This window comes from Mytilus edulis, chromosome 6 (genome assembly GCF_963676685.1).
Source record: "Mytilus edulis chromosome 6, xbMytEdul2.2, whole genome shotgun sequence".
Classification (NCBI taxonomy): domain Eukaryota; kingdom Metazoa; phylum Mollusca; class Bivalvia; order Mytilida; family Mytilidae; genus Mytilus; species Mytilus edulis.
In genome coordinates, this window is record NC_092349.1 from 80,181,778 (window position 1) to 80,203,742 (window position 21,965).

Consider the following 21,965-nt stretch of genomic DNA (forward strand, 5'->3'; position numbering starts at 1 on the left):
TTGGTCTTTTGGAAATGTTGTTTGTGCTGTTTTAGACCCTTTTACAACGAAATTTGTTTTACATGCACACGTATAAAAATTGCGGTTTTTATCCAACGCAATCATAGGTTAGCAACACGAAGGGTGCCACATGTGGAGCAGGATCTGCTTACCCTTCCGGAGCACCTGAGATCACCCCTAGTTTTTGGTGGGGTTCGTGTTGTTTATTCTTTAGTTTTCTATGTTGTGTCATGTGTACTATTGTTTTTCTGTTTGTCTTTTTCATTTTTAGCCATGGCGTTGTCATTTTGTTTTAGATTTATGAGTTTGACTGTCCCTTTGGTATCTTTCGTCCCTCTTTTGAACGTAGTTTTCAATTTAGACTCGTTTATATTTTTTCGTTTGGGCTTGTAGCATATTTTCCCTCCGGTTTATATGATCCGTTCATCCTATATTGACTCTAAAAATTCAAGAGTCTATCTAAAAATGAGGGTACTTTTTATATGGCCTTCCAAATACCGTTTCGATCACTAACATCACTGAAGAGACATTTATTGTCGAAATCCGGATCTGGTGTACTAAAAAAATATTGACACCGTATGTTTGTGGCATAACATCGTGGCCACAAGTTAATTAATTTCTGTTTAGTATTAAATTTATATTGAGATCCATTTTGTTACATCTTGTGATCAATTTTATTTGGCAATCGCCAATTGCAGTCAGCAGGGTTAAAGAACATCAGTTGTTCGACCTGTTAGTCAAATGCGTTTTGTTTAAATATACTTTTTCTCTTTTTTTGGTCTTTTGGAAAATGTCGTTTGTGCTGTTTTAGACCCTTTTACAACGAAATTTGTTTTACATGCACACGTATAAAAATTGCGGTTTTTATCCAACGCAATCATAGATTTGAACGTATGTTTCTATTTAGACTCTTATATATTTATATATATAAATGGTACGTCAATTCAGGTTTTCTTATCAGATCTCATTCGATATCAATATTCCCCTCATGCAAAGTTGACCTTATATGTATTTTTATCCCTTTTATCCATAAAGTTCATCACGTGTTGCAGTCCATTATACACTTTGGACCTTTCAAATTCAAGGTTTGAGTGCTACTGATGAAGGTAAACACAGAAAGGGACACATGCAATGAATACATTAATATTTCTATCTTTTGTAACTATGAAGGTTTGAACTCTTGGTATATTCAAAGGCTTATAAATTATTTTCCTTCAAAGGGTAATTGAGGTAGGCAAATATGGTTAATAAGACTTCTGCTAAAGATGGTCATCAGGTCGATTGCGTGATGTATACGGCTACGTCGGGTCGGAATTGGAACCTTAAATCAGATGTCTCGAGCAGAAATAGTATCAACCTTTCTGTACGTTAATTAACCTTTATAACAACCCTTTCCTGGGTCCGTATGTGGCCTGTTGCATGACAAATGTTATGCCAGTACCAAAAAATAATTCTCTTTTTCCAGAGTCAGTCGAAATTTCAGGCCTTTGATTCCGTCGAACCAAACTATTGTGTATGTTTGCTAACTTATTCTTGTCCTGAATGTGTATAACATTTTCCCCTATAGAAATAAGAGAATACCAATTAAATACTTGAGATTATTTGTCGGTACCTCGACTAATTGACTATCAGCATCCGAGGTTTAAATAATAAGGAACAGTATGCAAATAGTACATGTTATTGCTCAGTTGATAAATTTTAATCTAAAAGCAAAACAAACTAAGGATCTCTCAGATATATAAAATAATTCTTTATGTTTGTCAACCAAGCTTTCTGTATAGCATCATTTTCCCAACTGATTAATCCATTGGATTATAATTGATAAATTTAACTTGAAGTTGTAGTAAATAATAATTTATTCAAAATGTTTACAAGAGTTGTTTTCGTATCAATTCGTCGATGTAAATACACAAAATTCAAGACAATGTAACGACTAAACAATTGATAGTTTGTAAATTAATCTTGTCGTAGCGACCTGATAGCATCTTCCTTGGTAATATATCCCCATTTTAAAACGTTTACTGGTATGCTATAGTTATATGTCAAAGAAAGCTCATTTCTATATGTATACACAAACCACATCCAATAAGAGGAGGAGTCCATAAAAGCGGAATGCTTAATCTTCCATTCTGGAAATAAGTATTTGTAATCTTTGAAGTAATGAGAAACTTCTGTTGTCCCTAAGCCATCGCACTTGCCATATATTTTGCATTTTCCTTTTACTAATGAGCATAGAAATCTTGAATCTGAATTTACTTGATAATTACAACTTTCCCAAGAAATAATTTTGAATGAAAGTGTCTTGGCACCTCTGATTCCTAGTGGTCTATGTTGAATGCATGTATGATTTTCGTCGACATTGAGGTGGTTCTTCGTAGTCTTTTCACAAACTTCGTTGCAAAAAGGACATCGTTCATTACAGCCCCACAGCTTATCGAAAATGGTTTTGCATGGATGTTGCTCTTTCCAAAGAATAAAATGCCTAGACTCATTCTGAAATTCAATTAAAAGATTAGATTTCATACCATCTAACAAACCTACAAAACATTTGTGTAGATTTTGAAAAGATGCCCCTTTCTGATTCTTTGGAACAAATTGATGAAATGTTCTGACCGGGATCGGAAGATTACGAGCGAGAGAATTTTCAAACAAATTAATCCACCTAGATATGTTTGATGATGGACTTTTCATATTTTTTGTTGCTAATTCAGCACAATTGTTTATTCTTATAAAATGTTTTTCTATTAGATCCTGTACAATGACGATATATTTGTTGCCTGATTTTCGGACAGGTTTGAATAAACGATCATTTGTAAATGATGTTATCCACTTTAAAACAAAATTCTCTGCGTCTTGAATATAACGATAGAAGCTATCGAAATCATCCTTGAGTGCAAGATCTTTCATTACTTCCAGCATAAGACTATGCTTTGAGGAAAAGTGTTCATTAACAATTGTTTTAACAATTTTTAATGGCAACTCCTCCTGAATTTCTCGCTTAACAATATCTTCTACACTGCGAGCTAACATATTGGCCGTTTTAACCTCGATGTTTTTTTTGTCATACACATCTTTAAAATACAACCATGTAGAGGTTTTATAATTTTCTATCTGTGCCATCACGTTGTGATTTTCCTCGTATCTTTTATCGATATAGTTAAAAACATCTGTGATGCTTCTGGCAACATGGACTGCTAATTTGACTCTCAGAGCAGCTGTGAAAGTAAAACTATGATGATCATCAATAAGACTATTGTGTTTATGCAAACTCTCTCTTATTATCATAAAGACTTCTTTGGCGTGCGTCTTTTCAAAAGGACTGTCCTGGCTAAGAACACTTATCAAGAAATTATGGATGTTACCTAATATCATATTGATAATATTCAGTGCATGCTGCTTACACTGTAACTTTTTCGGTTTGGCGGATACAACTATTTTTTCATACCAAACTTTTGAAACGCTTATATGGCTATCTTCTAGATCAGTAAAAGAAATCGAGTATTCAGGATTTCTCTTTTCAGATTGTACAATTTTTGGTAGTCTTTTCAACTCATTATAAATAAGCTGGCCATCTGCTTCAAAAAGATCAAAAAGTATTTTTTCAACTTCGTCTTTAACGGACTGTTTTTCAGAGATGTTGTCATGCTCTATACCACTAACCCATTTTGCCCATGTAGAGTTGAATTTCTTTTCAAGTTCTGCCTCGGGCAGCGATTTCCCTTGGAATTGGTTTGCCAATGCTTCTGCTTTATCCCTTAACTCCAATTCATGTTTTGTTCGTTTGTTAATTCTTACAAGATTTGTAGCCTGTTGGGTTTTCATTTTCCGAATATTTTTTTCCCCATTTCGTTTAAGATCAATCACATTTTCCGTTAAATATAAAATTCTGTTTTGTCTCCATTGTTCCATTATGTCACGGAGAGGACAATTGTCTATAAAAGAGTTCCACTGATTGGTTTTTTCTTCTAACTGCGTTTGAAGAAATGTGTTTAATGTCTTTAACAGTTCGATTGTCTTTTCTTCCAACATCTTATCATCTATGCATCGTATAATTTGAACATTGACAGTCTTTTGCACAAACCCACGCACCTTTCTTTCAATACTCCAGTTAAGTTTATTAAAAGTTTCTTCCATCGTATGATATGCCTTAACTTCCAGACTATTACGAAAACTAAACACAAAATTGTCTGATAAAATGCCATACCACAAGTCTCTCATTTGTGTTGTCATCTGTGAAATAGTTAAAAATGTTTTCCTTTTTAGTGGGAAATCAAACAATATTTGATGTTTAACTTCCTGCACATTTCTGCTGTAACCGACATTTATAGGTGCCATTGGAGGGTCCCCTTTCCAAAGATCAGAAAAATACCACATGTGGGTTTCAGGGTTTACTTCTATTACTTGGTTAAAAGAGTTAACATCTGCAATGCCTTCGTGTTTTGCTGCCTCCCGAGTAAGTTTGTCCAATTTTTCCATCATTTTTTGTCTTGCGTGTATCATTTTTGCTGATGCATCGACAGCAGAGACATTTTGATGTACAAAAATACATGTTTGCTGCATTTTCAGATTATCATTTGCCATTTTTAGTCGTAAAAATGCATGAACTGCAATTTGCAAAACATCTTCTATTTCTTGTGTGTTCTCCCCTTTAATGTTTATAACAGTAATGTTGCCAAGTCCAAGAACAAAAGTAGCAAGTTCATTGTCATGTGAATGCTTTGTATCACCAAGTTCAGGTGCTCTTAGACCCTCAGTGTCTATAACAAGTACGTAGTCATATGGTAAAATGCCTTCTTGGACCTTAACCAACTGTGCAAAGACACCTTTTGTACATCGCCCAGCACTCACAGCAAACTGAAGACCAAACATTGCATTTAGTAAAGTGGACTTCCCGGAACTCTGAATACCCAAAACAGAAATGGTTAATAGTTTTTTATCTCCTAAATCCTTCTGAAGACGGTCCAAAACGGCCTCAATCCAAACCAAGGGAACAGTTGCAGTATCTCCATTCATTATTTCTAATGGGTACCCATGCTGAATGAGTTTACTAACAAGCTCCGGAAATTTCTGAACTGAAGAACTTACATAAGCCGATCTAGACATCACTGCTTCGTAGATTTGCCCTAATTCCCTCACTAGATGTTCGAGTCCAAAAGAAGCTTCAACCAAATCGTGTTCTGCATTATCAAGAGCCAATCTTAAATTTTCAAATAATTTATAATTATTTTTTTCGACAGCATTCCTTAAAGCCACGCAACCTTGTTGGTATTTAAGTACAAGTTGAGGTACATTTAGTCTACATTTATCATCTAAATATATTTTTATCCAATTTAGAAAAAAAATTGTTTGGTCAACGTTCTGTATTGATTCTAAACCCAGGCATCGAATAAACAATGCCATGAATTTGTTGTGATGCTGCTCAAGTTTCGATATTTGTTCTGCTCTTAATAAATCCATCCTTGATTCAAGCTGCTCTTTTTCAACATCAGACTTCGATTTGTGCCGTTTTTTCAAGTCAGAGCACCAGGAGGCCCACAGTTGTCCTTGAAGTGGCAGTATCGTTTCCTTCATAGTTGGTTCTAAACCCGAAATTTCGTGCATTAGGGTAAGTGCTATCCTCTTGCTTTCGGTACATTCAGTCATCTGATTTTCATCTATAAATTGCAATTTTCTTGTTTTGTTTATTAGTTTGGTCGCTTTCCTGTCACTTAATGAATCGACCAGAAGTTTTCTCATCTCCTTTGTTATATCTGAAGAACTTTTAGTTTGTTTGGAAGTCTTCAAGTTGAAAACTTTAATCTGTGTTTTAAACATATTCATACTAGATTTGTATGATCTCCATATCTCAGCAGGACTCTTTCCTATATCACTGCTGGCTTCAAGAGCATATATAACAGGCAAGTTATTACAATGCAGTGCGAGTAAAGATTTTTTCACCTGTTCGGAAGTCAGTTGTTCGATATCACTGTGAACAACGATGACATGTGAAAGGTTGCGTATGATTTCTGTTTCTTTTCGGTAAAAGGAACTATCACCTCGCAGATTCAAAACCATAACCACGTCGTCAAATATGTCATTTTTTCGTCCAGACGGTACATACCATGATGCTTCTACAATTCCGTCAGCTGCAAGTCCTGAGGTTGTTCCAAAATGGCAATCTCTATTAAAAAATGTTGGATGGCATTGATCATGCAGAATCTCATTGATTATTTTTGATTTGGATATGCTAAGGGGACCAAATCTTAAAAATGATACTATTTTAACTTCATGATGAAGAGCGTCCAATTGGGTAATTTTGTCATCTGTTCGTTTGTCAATCAGTACTTTTCTTAAAACCCACTGCGATAAGACAAGTTTATCAAAATCATGGTAAATAAATGGTATTGCAAGCTTACATGCAAACAGTTTTGATATAATATCCTGTTTGAGAAATGGATGACAACATAAAAAGGTCACATAGAAAAGGTCAGATGGATTTATTGAATTTATTGTTGTGTCATCAAAAAGACCATCGTCCGAGTCTGGTTCGAAATCTTCGTCTTCATTTCTGCTCTTTTCAAACAGCATGTTAAGATCTTCTTCACGTGCATTATAATTTAACATCATAATTTTGTTCAGAAGAAACCAAGGTAAATTGTTTTCGTCAAGTTCTTGATTCATAGACTTAATTTCCTGAATATCAGAAATCATAATTTTATCAGGGTAATAACTTTCCAGTGATAAATCTCGCAGTAGTTTTGATAATGCAGCGGTTTTATTTCCCATTTTCGTTTCATGTAGAGCTAGCTGCATGTCGTCAAACGACCAAACATCCTCATCGTCCGGTACTTCAACTACAACCAAAATAAGTGTTAAGCAGTATTTAGATGATGCAAATAGTTATCAAAGGTACCAGGATTATAATATAGTACGCCAGACGCGCGTTTCATCAAGTACAAAGTTGAGGAGCATTGAGGATTCAAAATTCCAAAAAGTTGTGCCAAATACGGCTAAGGTAATCTATGCCTGGGATAAGAAAATCCTTAGTTTTTTCGTAAAATTCAAAGTTTTATAAACAGGAATTTTATAAAAATGACCACTTTATTGATATTCATGTCAACACCGAAATGTTGACTACTGGGCTGGTGATACCCTCGGGGACGAAACGTCCACCAGCAGTGGCATCGACCCAGTGGTGAAAATAGTTATCAAAGGTACCAGGATTATAATTTAGTACGCCAGACGCACGTTTCGTCCACATAAGACTCATCAGTGACGCTAATACCAAAATATTTATAAAGCCAAACGAGTACAAAGTAGTTATAATATCACAAACTTTAAACATACAATCAACTGGACTCAAATACAGTCATAAAACACCAGACCCGACAGCCAAAATGATACTTGTGCTATTGATAAAGAATTAAATCAAACTTGTAATTTACACAGGTTAGGTTTACAATTCTGATATATCTTTATCCAAATATAAGAAGCAATGGTTGTCAATAAACGGGGAATATGTAAACAGAAGTAATTTCTGCAAATATGTGTGATGCTCCAGGTTTGTTTTAAATTGCCAAGGTACACTTAGGATATATCTCTGCATCAGATCTGTGATACAAAATTTATCTAATCGAGTTAAACCTTTATATTTAAAACGCGAGGCTTGCTGAGCTTTTTAAATATTGAAGATTTGACTTACTGATTATATATGCAGGCAATTTTTTTTTTTTTTATATATAAAATGAAAACATGATATCGTCCAAACTAAAGAGACAATTCCTTTCGCCACAATTTTTATTTTGAAAAGAAAACCACTTTAAATCGACGAAAAAATCCAGCAAATCCTGAACATGTTATCAAAACCGTTCTATGAGATTATTACAGACAAATAATACAATTTCACGAACCTGCATTTTCATGAATTACCTGAATTATCTGAATTTTGTCGCCATTCTGTAACTTTGGTTTGTATTGCTTCTTGTTGACATCCATAAAAATGCATTTCAAACCTAATTTGATTTGGTCTTCCTAAACGTTTAACGATCTCAGTCATATCTATAAAAAAAAATAATATATTATTGTAAATTCAAAATTGGATGCCTTAGCTACAAAGCAGAACAGGAAGCATACTTTGATCGGATACGTTATTATGATAAGAATGCAAGAAAACAAACTTTTTGATGAAAAACAAAGACAATTTTCGCTTTAAGATAATGAGTACAAATATATCATATGAACATTATTTTATAAATCAGGATAGAGATACTTTCATGCCTATGCTACGCTTACAAATGTTACCAAATCAACACAGTGACTGTAGTTATATCTCTGAATATTGCTTTTGTTGGTATAAATATTGATTTTGTTATTAGTAAATTAAAAACATACTGAATATTATTGTTATACACATATAAACATTCACGATTCTACAATTTTTCAATAATTATGTTTCGGCATTGCACAAGGTAGGGTTTTTATCTGACTAATCATGACTTCTTTACACTAAATCCATTGAGTATTGGTTGTGTACTGGTTACTTCTTTTGTCTTAGATACATGATTTGTTATTTGATATTATTGGCTTTGAACTAGCTGTAAGTAGTTGCAAGTCATCTTTGTTTTTGTTAGGAATGTATGAACTTCCTGTACATTGCAAAGTCAGGAATATGTTATTAAGTGGTGGTCGTTTATTGCTGTTTCTCGTATTGGTTATGGGTTTTGTTTTATTGTATGAAGTCTGCTCTTGTGTTGTGCTGTTGCACTATTGTCCAATGTTTTACTCCGTCTCATTCTTTGTGTTTTGTTATAAATTAGCCCTTAAGATTTATCTATTGAACACTTTCATATTTTTCATGTAGTGTTAGGATTTTTTCATTGTTGAAGAACATACGGCTACCTATAATGGCTTACAATCACTTCACATGAACTTTGTTGGATAATTGTCTTTTTGACAATTTAATCACATCCCTTTATTTTTAAATAGAAGCTGTATCTATATCATATGAAATATTGGACTTTTATATCATGTTATAAACAAATATATAACTAGTTAAGGAATAGATTTTGTACGTTATTAGTTTAATCATTCGATCATTAAAGTTATGTTCAGTGTTGAATGTTTGTCATGTCGTAATAATCATATTGTAATTGCAATTGGACACATAAATACAAATAGATGATTTTGCATATTGCAATGATACAGTCATTTAATCGGGAAAAAAGCAATTGTATGAGGAAGAATATAAAAGAGGTGCATATGAAAAAGCATACTTGTGCCTTCTTTTCAAATGTTGGTGGGGTTCGTGTTACTTGGTCTTTAGTTTTCTATGTTGTATCTTGTGTACTATTTTTTGTCTTTTTGTTTTTTTCTTTTATAGCTATGGCGTTGTCAGTTTATTTTTGATTTATGGGTTTGACTTTCCCTCTGATATCGTTTGCCCCTCTTTTAACTTACCGAACAACCCCATAACTTTTGGTATAGGTCTGTCAAAAGAAATATGTTTAACGTGTTTCTTTATCTCTGCTACACTTGAAGGCACAACTACTGCAACACAAAAAAGATTTGTTAACCATTACAAAATATTAAAAATTGCTTAATGATTAGATTTGAAAAAAAGTTGTTTATTTGTGTCTAAACGGTCAATAATTTAATACACAGATACATCATCTTTAGTTCATTATTTCAACTTTTTACTGTATTTGTAGTATGCAGATTGAAATATTAAGTTAATGAAATTCATTTAATATAAGAAAATCGTAACGAAACGTTATATAAACAGTAACCCTAGAATATAAACAAAAAACCATCATCGGTGCTGTAAATCATTCTTTTTAAGGTAGGCAAAGGTATGCAATGTTCTCATCTTAGAATCATTTGATGATTTTAGAAAAAAAATATTTGAAACTGAAGATGAACAGTTTCAGTCAGTAGTCACATCTAATATATCCCAGTGAACTTAACATTTAGGATATTACTTATACTAGAAGGACTGCCTCATACCCTGACCACTTCCTCAATATTGACACAGATGGCCGACTTTACACTAAAATCTATGACAAACGGGACGATTTCAACTTCCCAATTATAAATTTCCTATTTTTCAGCGGAAATATACCCTCTTTCCCATCGTATGGTGTTTACATGTCTAATTTGATAAGTTATACTCGTGCATGTTCACATACTACATACTTCATATAAGAGTGTGCTTCGTACGCAGAAACTGCTCCAAAAAAGTTATGAGGAGTAAAGATTAAAAATAACACTCCATAAACTTTATGGACACAATCACACATTGTTGATCCATATGATGTGTCTGTTCAGTGGCGTTGATACATTCGTGTGACAGACACACAGATTGTTATTCTATTATGCTGTTTTCGTGTAGTGTCCTAAATTAATTCTAGTTATTCGTTGTTATTCTGTGGTTAACAAGTCGAATTATTCTATTATATTATTTATTTAAGTATTTTCCTATCTTGGGCGTGCTTGCATATAATTGTACTATATTCCCGTCATGTAATTTTGTCATGTTAGTGGTATATTTAACATTGAAATAAGGCTCGAAGTTTGGCTAGCCACAAAACCAGGTTCAACTCACTATTTTTTCTTAAAATGTCTAGTACCAATTTAGAAATATGGCAGTTGTTATCTTATAGTTCCTTTCTATGTAGGTTGCATTGTCTTTTGTTTTTGTTATACCTACATGATCTGTTGTTTCGATCGTTTCCTCTTTTAATTGACGAGTTTCCCTCTGTATTAGTTTGTAAACGGATTTGTTTTCTTTTAATATCGATTGATGACTTTTGAACAGCGGAATACTACTTTTGCCTTTATTTATTTTAAATCCATTATGATAATACTCCTAAAAGAATAGTATTCAATGGCCCAAAGATGGAGAATTTTGCAATTTTGATATATATTCTTTAATTATTTTTATTTTAAAAGGGTTATTGATTTTCAATATCTTTATTTTTTCCAGGAAACTTTGCCTGAGGGAGTTGAACCTTAAGTTCCTTTATAATTTCACAATTTATGAATATACAATTTTAGAAAAGATTGTTATAAATTCCATATGAGTCGGAGTTCCTTCAGACACTTGTCAAAAACAAGAAAATCAAAGAAGCCAGATCATCTAATTTCACATTCAGATATATTGACGTTCTTTTCATTAAAAGTCCATGCTTTTGTGTTTTGGTTCCATTAATATATCCCTCAGAACTTGAAATTAAAGAAACTGTAGACATGGTTTTCCTCCGTCTCATTTTTAGACTTATCTCATACCTCGAATTTAACATACGTGGTCATCTCAGTATCCGAATCTATAACAAATAAAGGCAACAGTAGTATACCGCTGTTCAAAACTCATAAATCCATGGACAAAAAACAAAATCGGGATAACAAACTAAAACCGAGGGAAACGCATTAAATATAAGAGGAGAACAACGACATAACACTAAAATGTAACACACATAGACAAAATCCCACGAGAATAACAAATATAACATATATATATAACATCAAAACCAAATACATGAATTTGGGATAGACAAGTACCGTGACACGTCTTATCGCAATGTGAATTTACACTCAAAAATAAGAGAAAACAAACGACACAACGTTATAATGTAATACACACAGAAACGAACTATAATATAACAATGACCATATTCCTGACTTGGTACAGGGCATTTTTAAAGGAAAAAATGGTGGGTTGAACCTGGTTTTGTGGCATGCCAAACCTCGCACTTTTATGGCCATGTGAAATATAACATCAAAATGACAACACAGGACTACAATATAAATAAATTGGAGAACACAATTGACAAAGAATCACACGAACAACAGCCAACAAAAGGCAACAAGTTCAAAATTTTAATACGCCAGAAGTGTATTTTGTCCACACAAGACCTATGTGTGACGCACCGATACAAAAGTTTGAAAGCCGAAACGAGTACAAAGTTGAACAGCATCGAGGACCAAAAGATCAAAAAGGTTGTGCCAAAAACGGCAAGGGTTTTCTGTTAAGTTACCAGAAAATCCCTATAATTTAGAGTAAATTATACTTTTGCAAACAGTAAATTTAATAAAATGAATATACAAAAGATGTACATGATAAAGCTGAAGTATTAACTAATTACAGGAAACAACTGAAATACATTTACATAACCAGACATTTGAAACACAAAAGTAGACACATCCGAATACGTTTAAACCTCTACGCCAAGTGACGTCCTATTTGAAACTGAAAAATGACGAAAAAATGACGTCATTTGAATTAGTAAAACAGAGCATCAAAAGATGAAAAATGACGTCACATAAGAATGAATAAGATAGAATTAGGATTAATTTAAGATTATATATTTGAACTAAATACTGATATTGCATTTAATAACAAAGCACATTTTAATTAATTCTTATTAATATAAAACTGAGGTAGCAATTAATTATATTATAAAACTATGTCAGGTTTGTTATGAATCTAATTTCGAACGTAAAATATCGTACTGATTACTTTGAACGAAATCAAATCTGATAAATGAAGGCGGTGATTAATTTTCTTTACCATAACACATAAATATAATAGAAAAGACGTCAACACATTTGACAAAATCCGATGAGAATTACAAATATAACATTAAACATTTAAACTAAATACATGAATTTGGGATGTATACGTACCGTACCACGTCTTATAGTAATGCGAGTTCACACTCGGCAAAACAGTCACAATCGGGAATAAGTCACGTTTGGTAATTAAAAGATTAGACGACATTATGACAAAACACAATCTACCATGTGGTAAAAATGTCCTTAGCTAGTTTGGTCAACGAAACATCGTATGGATCCACCAAATCGTGATGGTGTCCATAAAATTTACGGAGTGTCAATTTTAATCTGTCCTCCTCATAACTTTGTTGGAGCAGTTTCTGCGTAAGGAGCACACTCCTGTATATGAAGTCCGTATAGTGTGAACAAGCACGAGAATAACGTATCAATTGTGATATGTAAACACCATACGAAGGGGCAGAGGGTATGTTACTGCTGAGAAATGGGAAATTGCATAATTGGGAAGTTGAAATCGTCCCGTTTATCATAGATTTTCGTGTGAAGTCGTCCATCTACGTCAATATTGAGGAAAAGATCAAGGTATGAAGCAGTCCTTCTAGTATCAGTGGTATCCTTAATTTCAAGTTCACTTGGATATATGAGATGTAAGTATTGGCTGAAATATGGGTTATTCAATGATAGAACATCATCAATATATCGGAAAGTAAAATTAAAGAATTTCGCAAGGTGCTTTTTCTTTTTGTCTTTTAGAAGGTTCTGAATGAATTCTGCTTCATACGAGTACAAAAACAAATCAGCCAGCAGGGGTGCACAATTAGTACCCATTGGAATACCGACTGTCTGTTGAAATATAAATCCTCCAAACTCAACAAATATATTGTCGATCAAAAAGTCCAGCATTTTGATAATATCATCTTCTGTATATTTTCTGGGAGATTCAGTGTGATTTTTCACAAAATATGAATTATTGTAACCCAAAACAAGAAATTTGTATCTACGATTTCCATTTTTATAGAAAAAGCTCTGTTTTATGAGATGGTGTAGTCGATCTTTCAACTGAGCATGGGGAATAGTAGTATATAGCGTAGAAAAATCAAAAGTTTTTATGTTGCTGCAAAATTGCAAAGATTGTGATTGAAGGTTAAGCAGTAGATCTTTCGAATTTTTGAGAATCCACATCTGGTTAACACCACTGGTAGAATATATCTCCTCACAATATTTTTGAAGCCCATCTTTAACTGTCGAAAGAATAGTAGTCAGTACTTTAGAAAGATGTTTGGTTGAACATTTTGAAGACCCAGCTATGTATCGTTCTTTATATGGAGTTTTGTGTAATTTGGGTATCCAGTATAATGAAGGCAAGTTTTCTTCGTTTTCTTTGATGTTGATTCCAAAAGAAAGAAGGACAGATTTATGATTTTGTAAAATTTCGTCCTTGGTAAATGATGTTAAAGAATATGTAGGATTACCAGTAGTTTTATCAATTCCAAGCTCTGTAGTGAGACATTGCAAATAATGTTTTTTACATATGAAGACAATATTATTGGAGGCTTTATCTGCTGGAACAACGACATATTTGTCATGCAAAGAGGATAAAGCATCCACAACCTCCGGATTCTTGAAAGGGTTAGAAACTTTAGTACTCATATTACATCGTAGTTTTTGTATGCGCCTCTGAATGCATGATCGAATAGCTTTGATCCATTCAGACAAAGTGTCCAGTTCTGGTTCGTCTGGTTCGCGCTTTATCCATTTTCTACAAACGAGACATTTTTATTTTGGATATATATTTCCCAGCTTCGTTAGTACTAGTATTTAAAAGCTTTCAGCTGCTACGTAGACTTTCTAAAACGTCCCTAGTGTCTAAGTAGAAAATTGATTAACCAGGGGAATGTCGAGTAATGTTTTGTCCTTTTTCTGAAAAAGTTAATCAGAAGGTACCAAGACCATCTTGATAAATATTAATAAACATTCTATATAATCTTTCCAAATAATACATATGATCTTGACGTTTATATTCTGGGTTTTGACTTGTTTATCTTCTTAATAACGTGTTAAAGTATTCTTTAATTTGTCTTTATAAATATTACTTTTCCTGACTAGACTGTTATTTGTGATATTCATCCCGTCATTGTGTTATGTACCATGGTTAATCGTGTCTTTCATTTTGCTAATGTGCTTCGTCTACATGTGTATGACATTTTGTGTTTGTAACATATGAAAGCTCTGTACTTATACATCCTGTACTTGTGTTATTGTGCTGTGGTAAAAAAAATGTTCTTGTCTTTCATTTTGTTAATGTGCTTTGTCTATATGCCTTTTGTGTTTCTTTGTTGTAACATATGATATGGCCCCGTCATTATGTTATAGTGGTATGTTAAACTTCTGTACTTTTGTCTTTCGTTTTTGCTTATGTGCTTTGTGTACATGCTGTTTTATTTTTCCTAGTACTTATTTGTTTGTTTTATAGGGATTAAGATTATAATATAATGCTGACTGTTGGACATTTTACCTATTATGTCTGGGTTTTTTTTTTGTGTTCCCACATCGTTGTCCATATAATGCAATTTTATGCGACTGTCATACAAATGAGAGGTTTAACTAGCTATAAAATCGTATTTCATCTACCATTTGTACCACAGGCACAATACAAATACAATATGTTTCCAATCGATTGTAGGTAGACGAAATAACTACGGTTGACATACTTGGGTAGGCCTGTTACGAATGATTCCGACAACATAGGTATGCGCGCTATACACCATTGTGTATATAAATCAATGTAAATTTACGGCATAACCATTTTTAGTGAGGCTAATAACGGAGAAATCGAAATGAAACGGAATTTCACGACCGGATGACATTTTCTTCAAAATGCGAGTCAAGTACCTTGTGTTTTAGTAAGGTATATAGAATTTTATTTCTGAGACTGTGCCTGTGTTTTCTACACACAAAAAAAGCTTGTACCAAGTGGTGAACATGATAATTGTAATCAATCGTTTGATGTTTTTGAGCTTTTAATTTAGCATTTGATAACTGACCTTCCGTTTAGAATTTGCCTTGGAGGTCGATATTGTTGTTATTTTACTGTTTTCATGTCAGTACCGACGTACTGACTACTGAGCTGATGATACCATTTGGGACTGATAGTTACATATAAGACACAGTAATTTTAGGTGGCGTAGTTAAAAGGGAATGTATACAGAATTATTGAGGTCAACTCTTGTGTATTTTTTTCCATTATGTAATACTCAAGATAATAACTATGTTCAATTTAGATTGGCATCAAAGTTGAGGTGATCGAATGGGCCACAAACCACAAGTAATTTCCCTTTCTTTTCTAAATAACGTTGGGGTTTTTTAACATTAAAACACAATAACCATTTGAATTTGTAAAACATTTGGTATGTGTAATGTACAGCAAAAGTCTCACATTATATTCAACTTTTATGAAAGTCCTTCATTTCAGGTCATTTAATTAGCCAAAACACATCCATACTGGTATGGTCAAGTCAAGAAATGTTCCGAAAACTTTGCAACTGATATAATCACTCATTCTCACGACTAAATAGTTAGAAATAATGCTTATAAAAAACTATATCAACTTTTTTCTTTCGTTTCCACCCTATAAAAACTACATAACGAATTAGGACGGCAGAGAACAGGGGAATGTCGAGTAATGTTTTGTCCTTTTTCTGAAAAAGTTAATCAGAAGGTACCAAGACCATCTTGATAAATATTAATAAACATTCTATATAATCTTTCCAAATAATACATATGATCTTGACGTTTATATTCTGGGTTTTGACTTGTTTATCTTCTTAATAACGTGTTAAAGTATTCTTTAATTTGTCTTTATAAATATTACTTTTCCTGACTAGACTGTTATTTGTGATATTCATCCCGTCATTGTGTTATGTACCATGGTTAATCGTGTCTTTCATTTTGCTAATGTGCTTCGTCTACATGTGTATGACATTTTGTGTTTGTAACATATGAAAGCTCTGTACTTATACATCCTGTACTTGTGTTATTGTGCTGTGGTAAAAAAAATGTTCTTGTCTTTCATTTTGTTAATGTGCTTTGTCTATATGCCTTTTGTGTTTCTTTGTTGTAACATATGATATGGCCCCGTCATTATGTTATAGTGGTATGTTAAACTTCTGTACTTTTGTCTTTCGTTTTTGCTTATGTGCTTTGTGTACATGCTGTTTTATTTTTCCTAGTACTTATTTGTTTGTTTTATAGGGATTAAGATTATAATATAATGCTGACTGTTGGACATTTTACCTATTATGTCTGGGGTTTTTTTTTGTGTTCCCACATCGTTGTCCATATAATGCAATTTTATGCGACTGTCATACAAATGAGAGGTTTAACTAGCTATAAAATCGTATTTCATCTACCATTTGTACCACAGGCACAATACAAATACAATATGTTTCCAATCGATTGTAGGTAGACGAAATAACTACGGTTGACATACTTGGGTAGGCCTGTTACGAATGATTCCGACAACATAGGTATGCGCGCTATACACCATTGTGTATATAAATCAATGTAAATTTACGGCATAACCATTTTTAGTGAGGCTAATAACGGAGAAATCGAAATGAAACGGAATTTCACGACCGGATGACATTTTCTTCAAAATGCGAGTCAAGTACCTTGTGTTTTAGTAAGGTATATAGAATTTTATTTCTGAGACTGTGCCTGTGTTTTCTACACACAAAAAAAGCTTGTACCAAGTGGTGAACATGATAATTGTAATCAATCGTTTGATGTTTTTGAGCTTTTAATTTAGCATTTGATAACTGACCTTCCGTTTAGAATTTGCCTTGGAGGTCGATATTGTTGTTATTTTACTGTTTTCATGTCAGTACCGACGTACTGACTACTGAGCTGATGATACCATTTGGGACTGATAGTTACATATAAGACACAGTAATTTTAGGTGGCGTAGTTAAAAGGGAATGTATACAGAATTATTGAGGTCAACTCTTGTGTATTTTTTTCCATTATGTAATACTCAAGATAATAACTATGTTCAATTTAGATTGGCATCAAAGTTGAGGTGATCGAATGGGCCACAAACCACAAGTAATTTCCCTTTCTTTTCTAAATAACGTTGGGGTTTTTTAACATTAAAACACAATAACCATTTGAATTTGTAAAACATTTGGTATGTGTAATGTACAGCAAAAGTCTCACATTATATTCAACTTTTATGAAAGTCCTTCATTTCAGGTCATTTAATTAGCCAAAACACATCCATACTGGTATGGTCAAGTCAAGAAATGTTCCGAAAACTTTGCAACTGATATAATCACTCATTCTCACGACTAAATAGTTAGAAATAATGCTTATAAAAAACTATATCAACTTTTTTCTTTCGTTTCCACCCTATAAAAACTACATAACGAATTAGGACGGCAGAGAACAGGGGAATGTCGAGTAATGTTTTGTCCTTTTTCTGAAAAAGTTAATCAGAAGGTACCAAGACCATCTTGATAAATATTAATAAACATTCTATATAATCTTTCCAAATAATACATATGATCTTGACGTTTATATTCTGGGTTTTGACTTGTTTATCTTCTTAATAACGTGTTAAAGTATTCTTTAATTTGTCTTTATAAATATTACTTTTCCTGACTAGACTGTTATTTGTGATATTCATCCCGTCATTGTGTTATGTACCATGGTTAATCGTGTCTTTCATTTTGCTAATGTGCTTCGTCTACATGTGTATGACATTTTGTGTTTGTAACATATGAAAGCTCTGTACTTATACATCCTGTACTTGTGTTATTGTGCTGTGGTAAAAAAAATGTTCTTGTCTTTCATTTTGTTAATGTGCTTTGTCTATATGCCTTTTGTGTTTCTTTGTTGTAACATATGATATGGCCCCGTCATTATGTTATAGTGGTATGTTAAACTTCTGTACTTTTGTCTTTCGTTTTTGCTTATGTGCTTTGTGTACATGCTGTTTTATTTTTCCTAGTACTTATTTGTTTGTTTTATAGGGATTAAGATTATAATATAATGCTGACTGTTGGACATTTTACCTATTATGTCTGGGGTTTTTTTTGTGTTCCCACATCGTTGTCCATATAATGCAATTTTATGCGACTGTCATACAAATGAGAGGTTTAACTAGCTATAAAATCGTATTTCATCTACCATTTGTACCACAGGCACAATACAAATACAATATGTTTCCAATCGATTGTAGGTAGACGAAATAACTACGGTTGACATACTTGGGTAGGCCTGTTACGAATGATTCCGACAACATAGGTATGCGCGCTATACACCATTGTGTATATAAATCAATGTAAATTTACGGCATAACCATTTTTAGTGAGGCTAATAACGGAGAAATCGAAATGAAACGGAATTTCACGACCGGATGACATTTTCTTCAAAATGCGAGTCAAGTACCTTGTGTTTTAGTAAGGTATATAGAATTTTATTTCTGAGACTGTGCCTGTGTTTTCTACACACAAAAAAAGCTTGTACCAAGTGGTGAACATGATAATTGTAATCAATCGTTTGATGTTTTTGAGCTTTTAATTTAGCATTTGATAACTGACCTTCCGTTTAGAATTTGCCTTGGAGGTCGATATTGTTGTTATTTTACTGTTTTCATGTCAGTACCGACGTACTGACTACTGAGCTGATGATACCATTTGGGACTGATAGTTACATATAAGACACAGTAATTTTAGGTGGCGTAGTTAAAAGGGAATGTATACAGAATTATTGAGGTCAACTCTTGTGTATTTTTTCCATTATGTAATACTCAAGATAATAACTATGTTCAATTTAGATTGGCATCAAAGTTGAGGTGATCGAATGGGCCACAAACCACAAGTAATTTCCCTTTCTTTTCTAAATAACGTTGGGGTTTTTTAACATTAAAACACAATAACCATTTGAATTTGTAAAACATTTGGTATGTGTAATGTACAGCAAAAGTCTCACATTATATTCAACTTTTATGAAAGTCCTTCATTTCAGGTCATTTAATTAGCCAAAACACATCCATACTGGTATGGTCAAGTCAAGAAATGTTCCGAAAACTTTGCAACTGATATAATCACTCATTCTCACGACTAAATAGTTAGAAATAATGCTTATAAAAAACTATATCAACTTTTTTCTTTCGTTTCCACCCTATAAAAACTACATAACGAATTAGGACGGCAGAGAACAAAAATAAAGGAAATCGACCCTATAATAGCATGGAACTATATTCGCCAAAAAGTGTAATTGTTTGTTAACTATGACAGTTGTCTATCATACTGTATTGTATCAGTACTCTTTTAAAATTGACTAAGGAAATTTAATAATTGAATTCATAGCATTTAAACAAGCCGTACGTGGAATCAACTTTGATATCAATTCACATATTGTACCAAATTGCATTTGATAATTTATGCAAGCATTATATACTGATAAAATACTTCCATAATTCTTATCAAATGCTTAAATTAGATATGTTACTTTTTTATTTTAATTCATAATAGTAATTTATTATAAACAATAATATTTTCATAACAAAGGTACTAAATGCAAGTGTATGTATAAAATAAAGTAGCGTTCGACCTACTAAATTTAAGGGCAAATAACATATTTCTGCATAATAAAATTTCTGCAAGTCACTTCAACACATAATTAATTTCAACTAAGAATTCTGTACCATCTCAAAACTCTGGAGTTATCCAATAGGTCTAGCAGGGCAGAATCACAAATACAAAAAAAATCATAATGTTGTTTACAGTGCACATGATATTATATTTTAAAACTTTATAATTAACTGTCTCGAGCTACAAAATTGTAAGTTGTAAATTTACCAAAAATAATGATTACGAAAGCCTATTTCAACCATGATTGACAAAAACGTTTACTTACTGTTGTAATCAGTACTTAGCGAATCTGCAATGTTTGCTTGACCCGCTTCTGACAGGAACTTGGCAAGGTATTGTTTCACATTAAGATGAAGACTAGTAATAACAGAACACCATTCACCAATCATCATAACGTTCCTCCACTGTGGATCTCTTGGATATACATCTTCTAAATGATTAAGTTTTGCACTAGTATATCCTAGATGTATACCTAGTGATTTCCATTCGCCTCCTATTTCCCCAGCTATTTCCAGAATTTCTGGAAAACAAAATACACAAACAATCTACAATTAACTTCTTATGAACCTCAATAATATAATTGATACAGCAAATATACAACATTCAAAATATGTAGACATCTAGAGGTCCGTTAAGCAAAACATCATTTACATCAAACCTTAAATGACCAACAAATGTGATGAACTGTTCTTATATTTTGATTTTTTTTTCATATTGAAAGTACGAATACAACCATTGTGTTTGAGGAACAATGTCTTAAGCAACGCTTTGTAAATTTCGTTTGTTATCATTAGCATGCACAACTATTCCCAACCTTTCCATTTTCTTTCAAGCTGCCTTTGGAAAGATAAAGGTTGCCATTGCAATGTCAAGCCGTTTAAGTTTTCAAATCCTCCTAACCTTCAAATTATCAAATGGTCATACACGTTACAAGTTATTGAGAAATTATCAACTGAAATGGTGCGCTTAACTTTAATATTATAAATACCTTTCTCACTCAGTTTCCATAGATCCTGCATTTCGTCTGGATCAAGTGCATCGAGGAAAACATCTTGATCGCTAACATTTGGATCAACAGCCACAGCCATATCCATAACTCTCAATCATAACCTGCAGAACGTTTAAAATGTCTGTAAATAAAAACAAATATCTAGATTCTAAAGCGGCCGTCATCATTTTAGTGGGATCTGTCTGTAAAAGTTGCATTGTAAAAAGATCCACATAATGTCCTAGACCTTTAGTTAAAATAGTTCATTCCCGCAACATATGTGTGTGAACATAGAAGATACGCAAACTAAGGTCTAAGCCACGTGCACAAGACAGCATGTCATCAATGTTTGTAATGTATACATTTTAGGTTAATAATTGTTCTTTTACAAGTTATAAATGACGATATAACTGTATTGTTCGGATTGTTGAATCATTGACACATTCTCTGTTCTACCAAGTACTATATATCAAAATATATGTAAACGGCGGGACCTACTGATAAGGATCCTGACTTTGTAACACTCATTTTGGAATATTCTAGCTGAGATGACATTAATCCTGTAATCAGCAAACAAAATTTATGAGCAACGTTTACTAGAAAAACTGACATTAAAACAGGACACTTTTAGGAGAAGCATTGTTTGAAAGAAAATCGATACTTCTAGTACCAAAAACAAAAGAGAGACGGTATTAAAAATAACAATAGATTTTTATTGATGTCACAATAAAAAGTGTCTATATACAGTATATCAAGCTGTAAATGCATTGTCTTTT

At 32.9% G+C, this 21,965-nt stretch overlaps 1 protein-coding gene across 1 annotated transcript; it reads right to left on the bottom strand.

The window, feature by feature from the left end:
* Positions 1 to 1,841: 1,841 nt before the first annotated feature.
* LOC139528584 (interferon-induced very large GTPase 1-like) lies at positions 1,842 to 21,325 on the bottom strand. Its single transcript, XM_071324618.1, has 5 exons — positions 21,190 to 21,325; positions 20,467 to 20,721; positions 9,436 to 9,525; positions 7,909 to 8,037; positions 1,842 to 6,833 (listed from the first exon to the last, which is right to left on the bottom strand). The coding sequence occupies exons 1-5, from the start codon at positions 21,293 to 21,295 to the stop codon at positions 1,957 to 1,959; spliced, it is 5,457 nt and encodes a 1,818-aa protein (XP_071180719.1). The 5' UTR covers positions 21,296 to 21,325; the 3' UTR covers positions 1,842 to 1,956.
* Between the last annotated feature and the right edge of the window lie 640 nt (positions 21,326 to 21,965).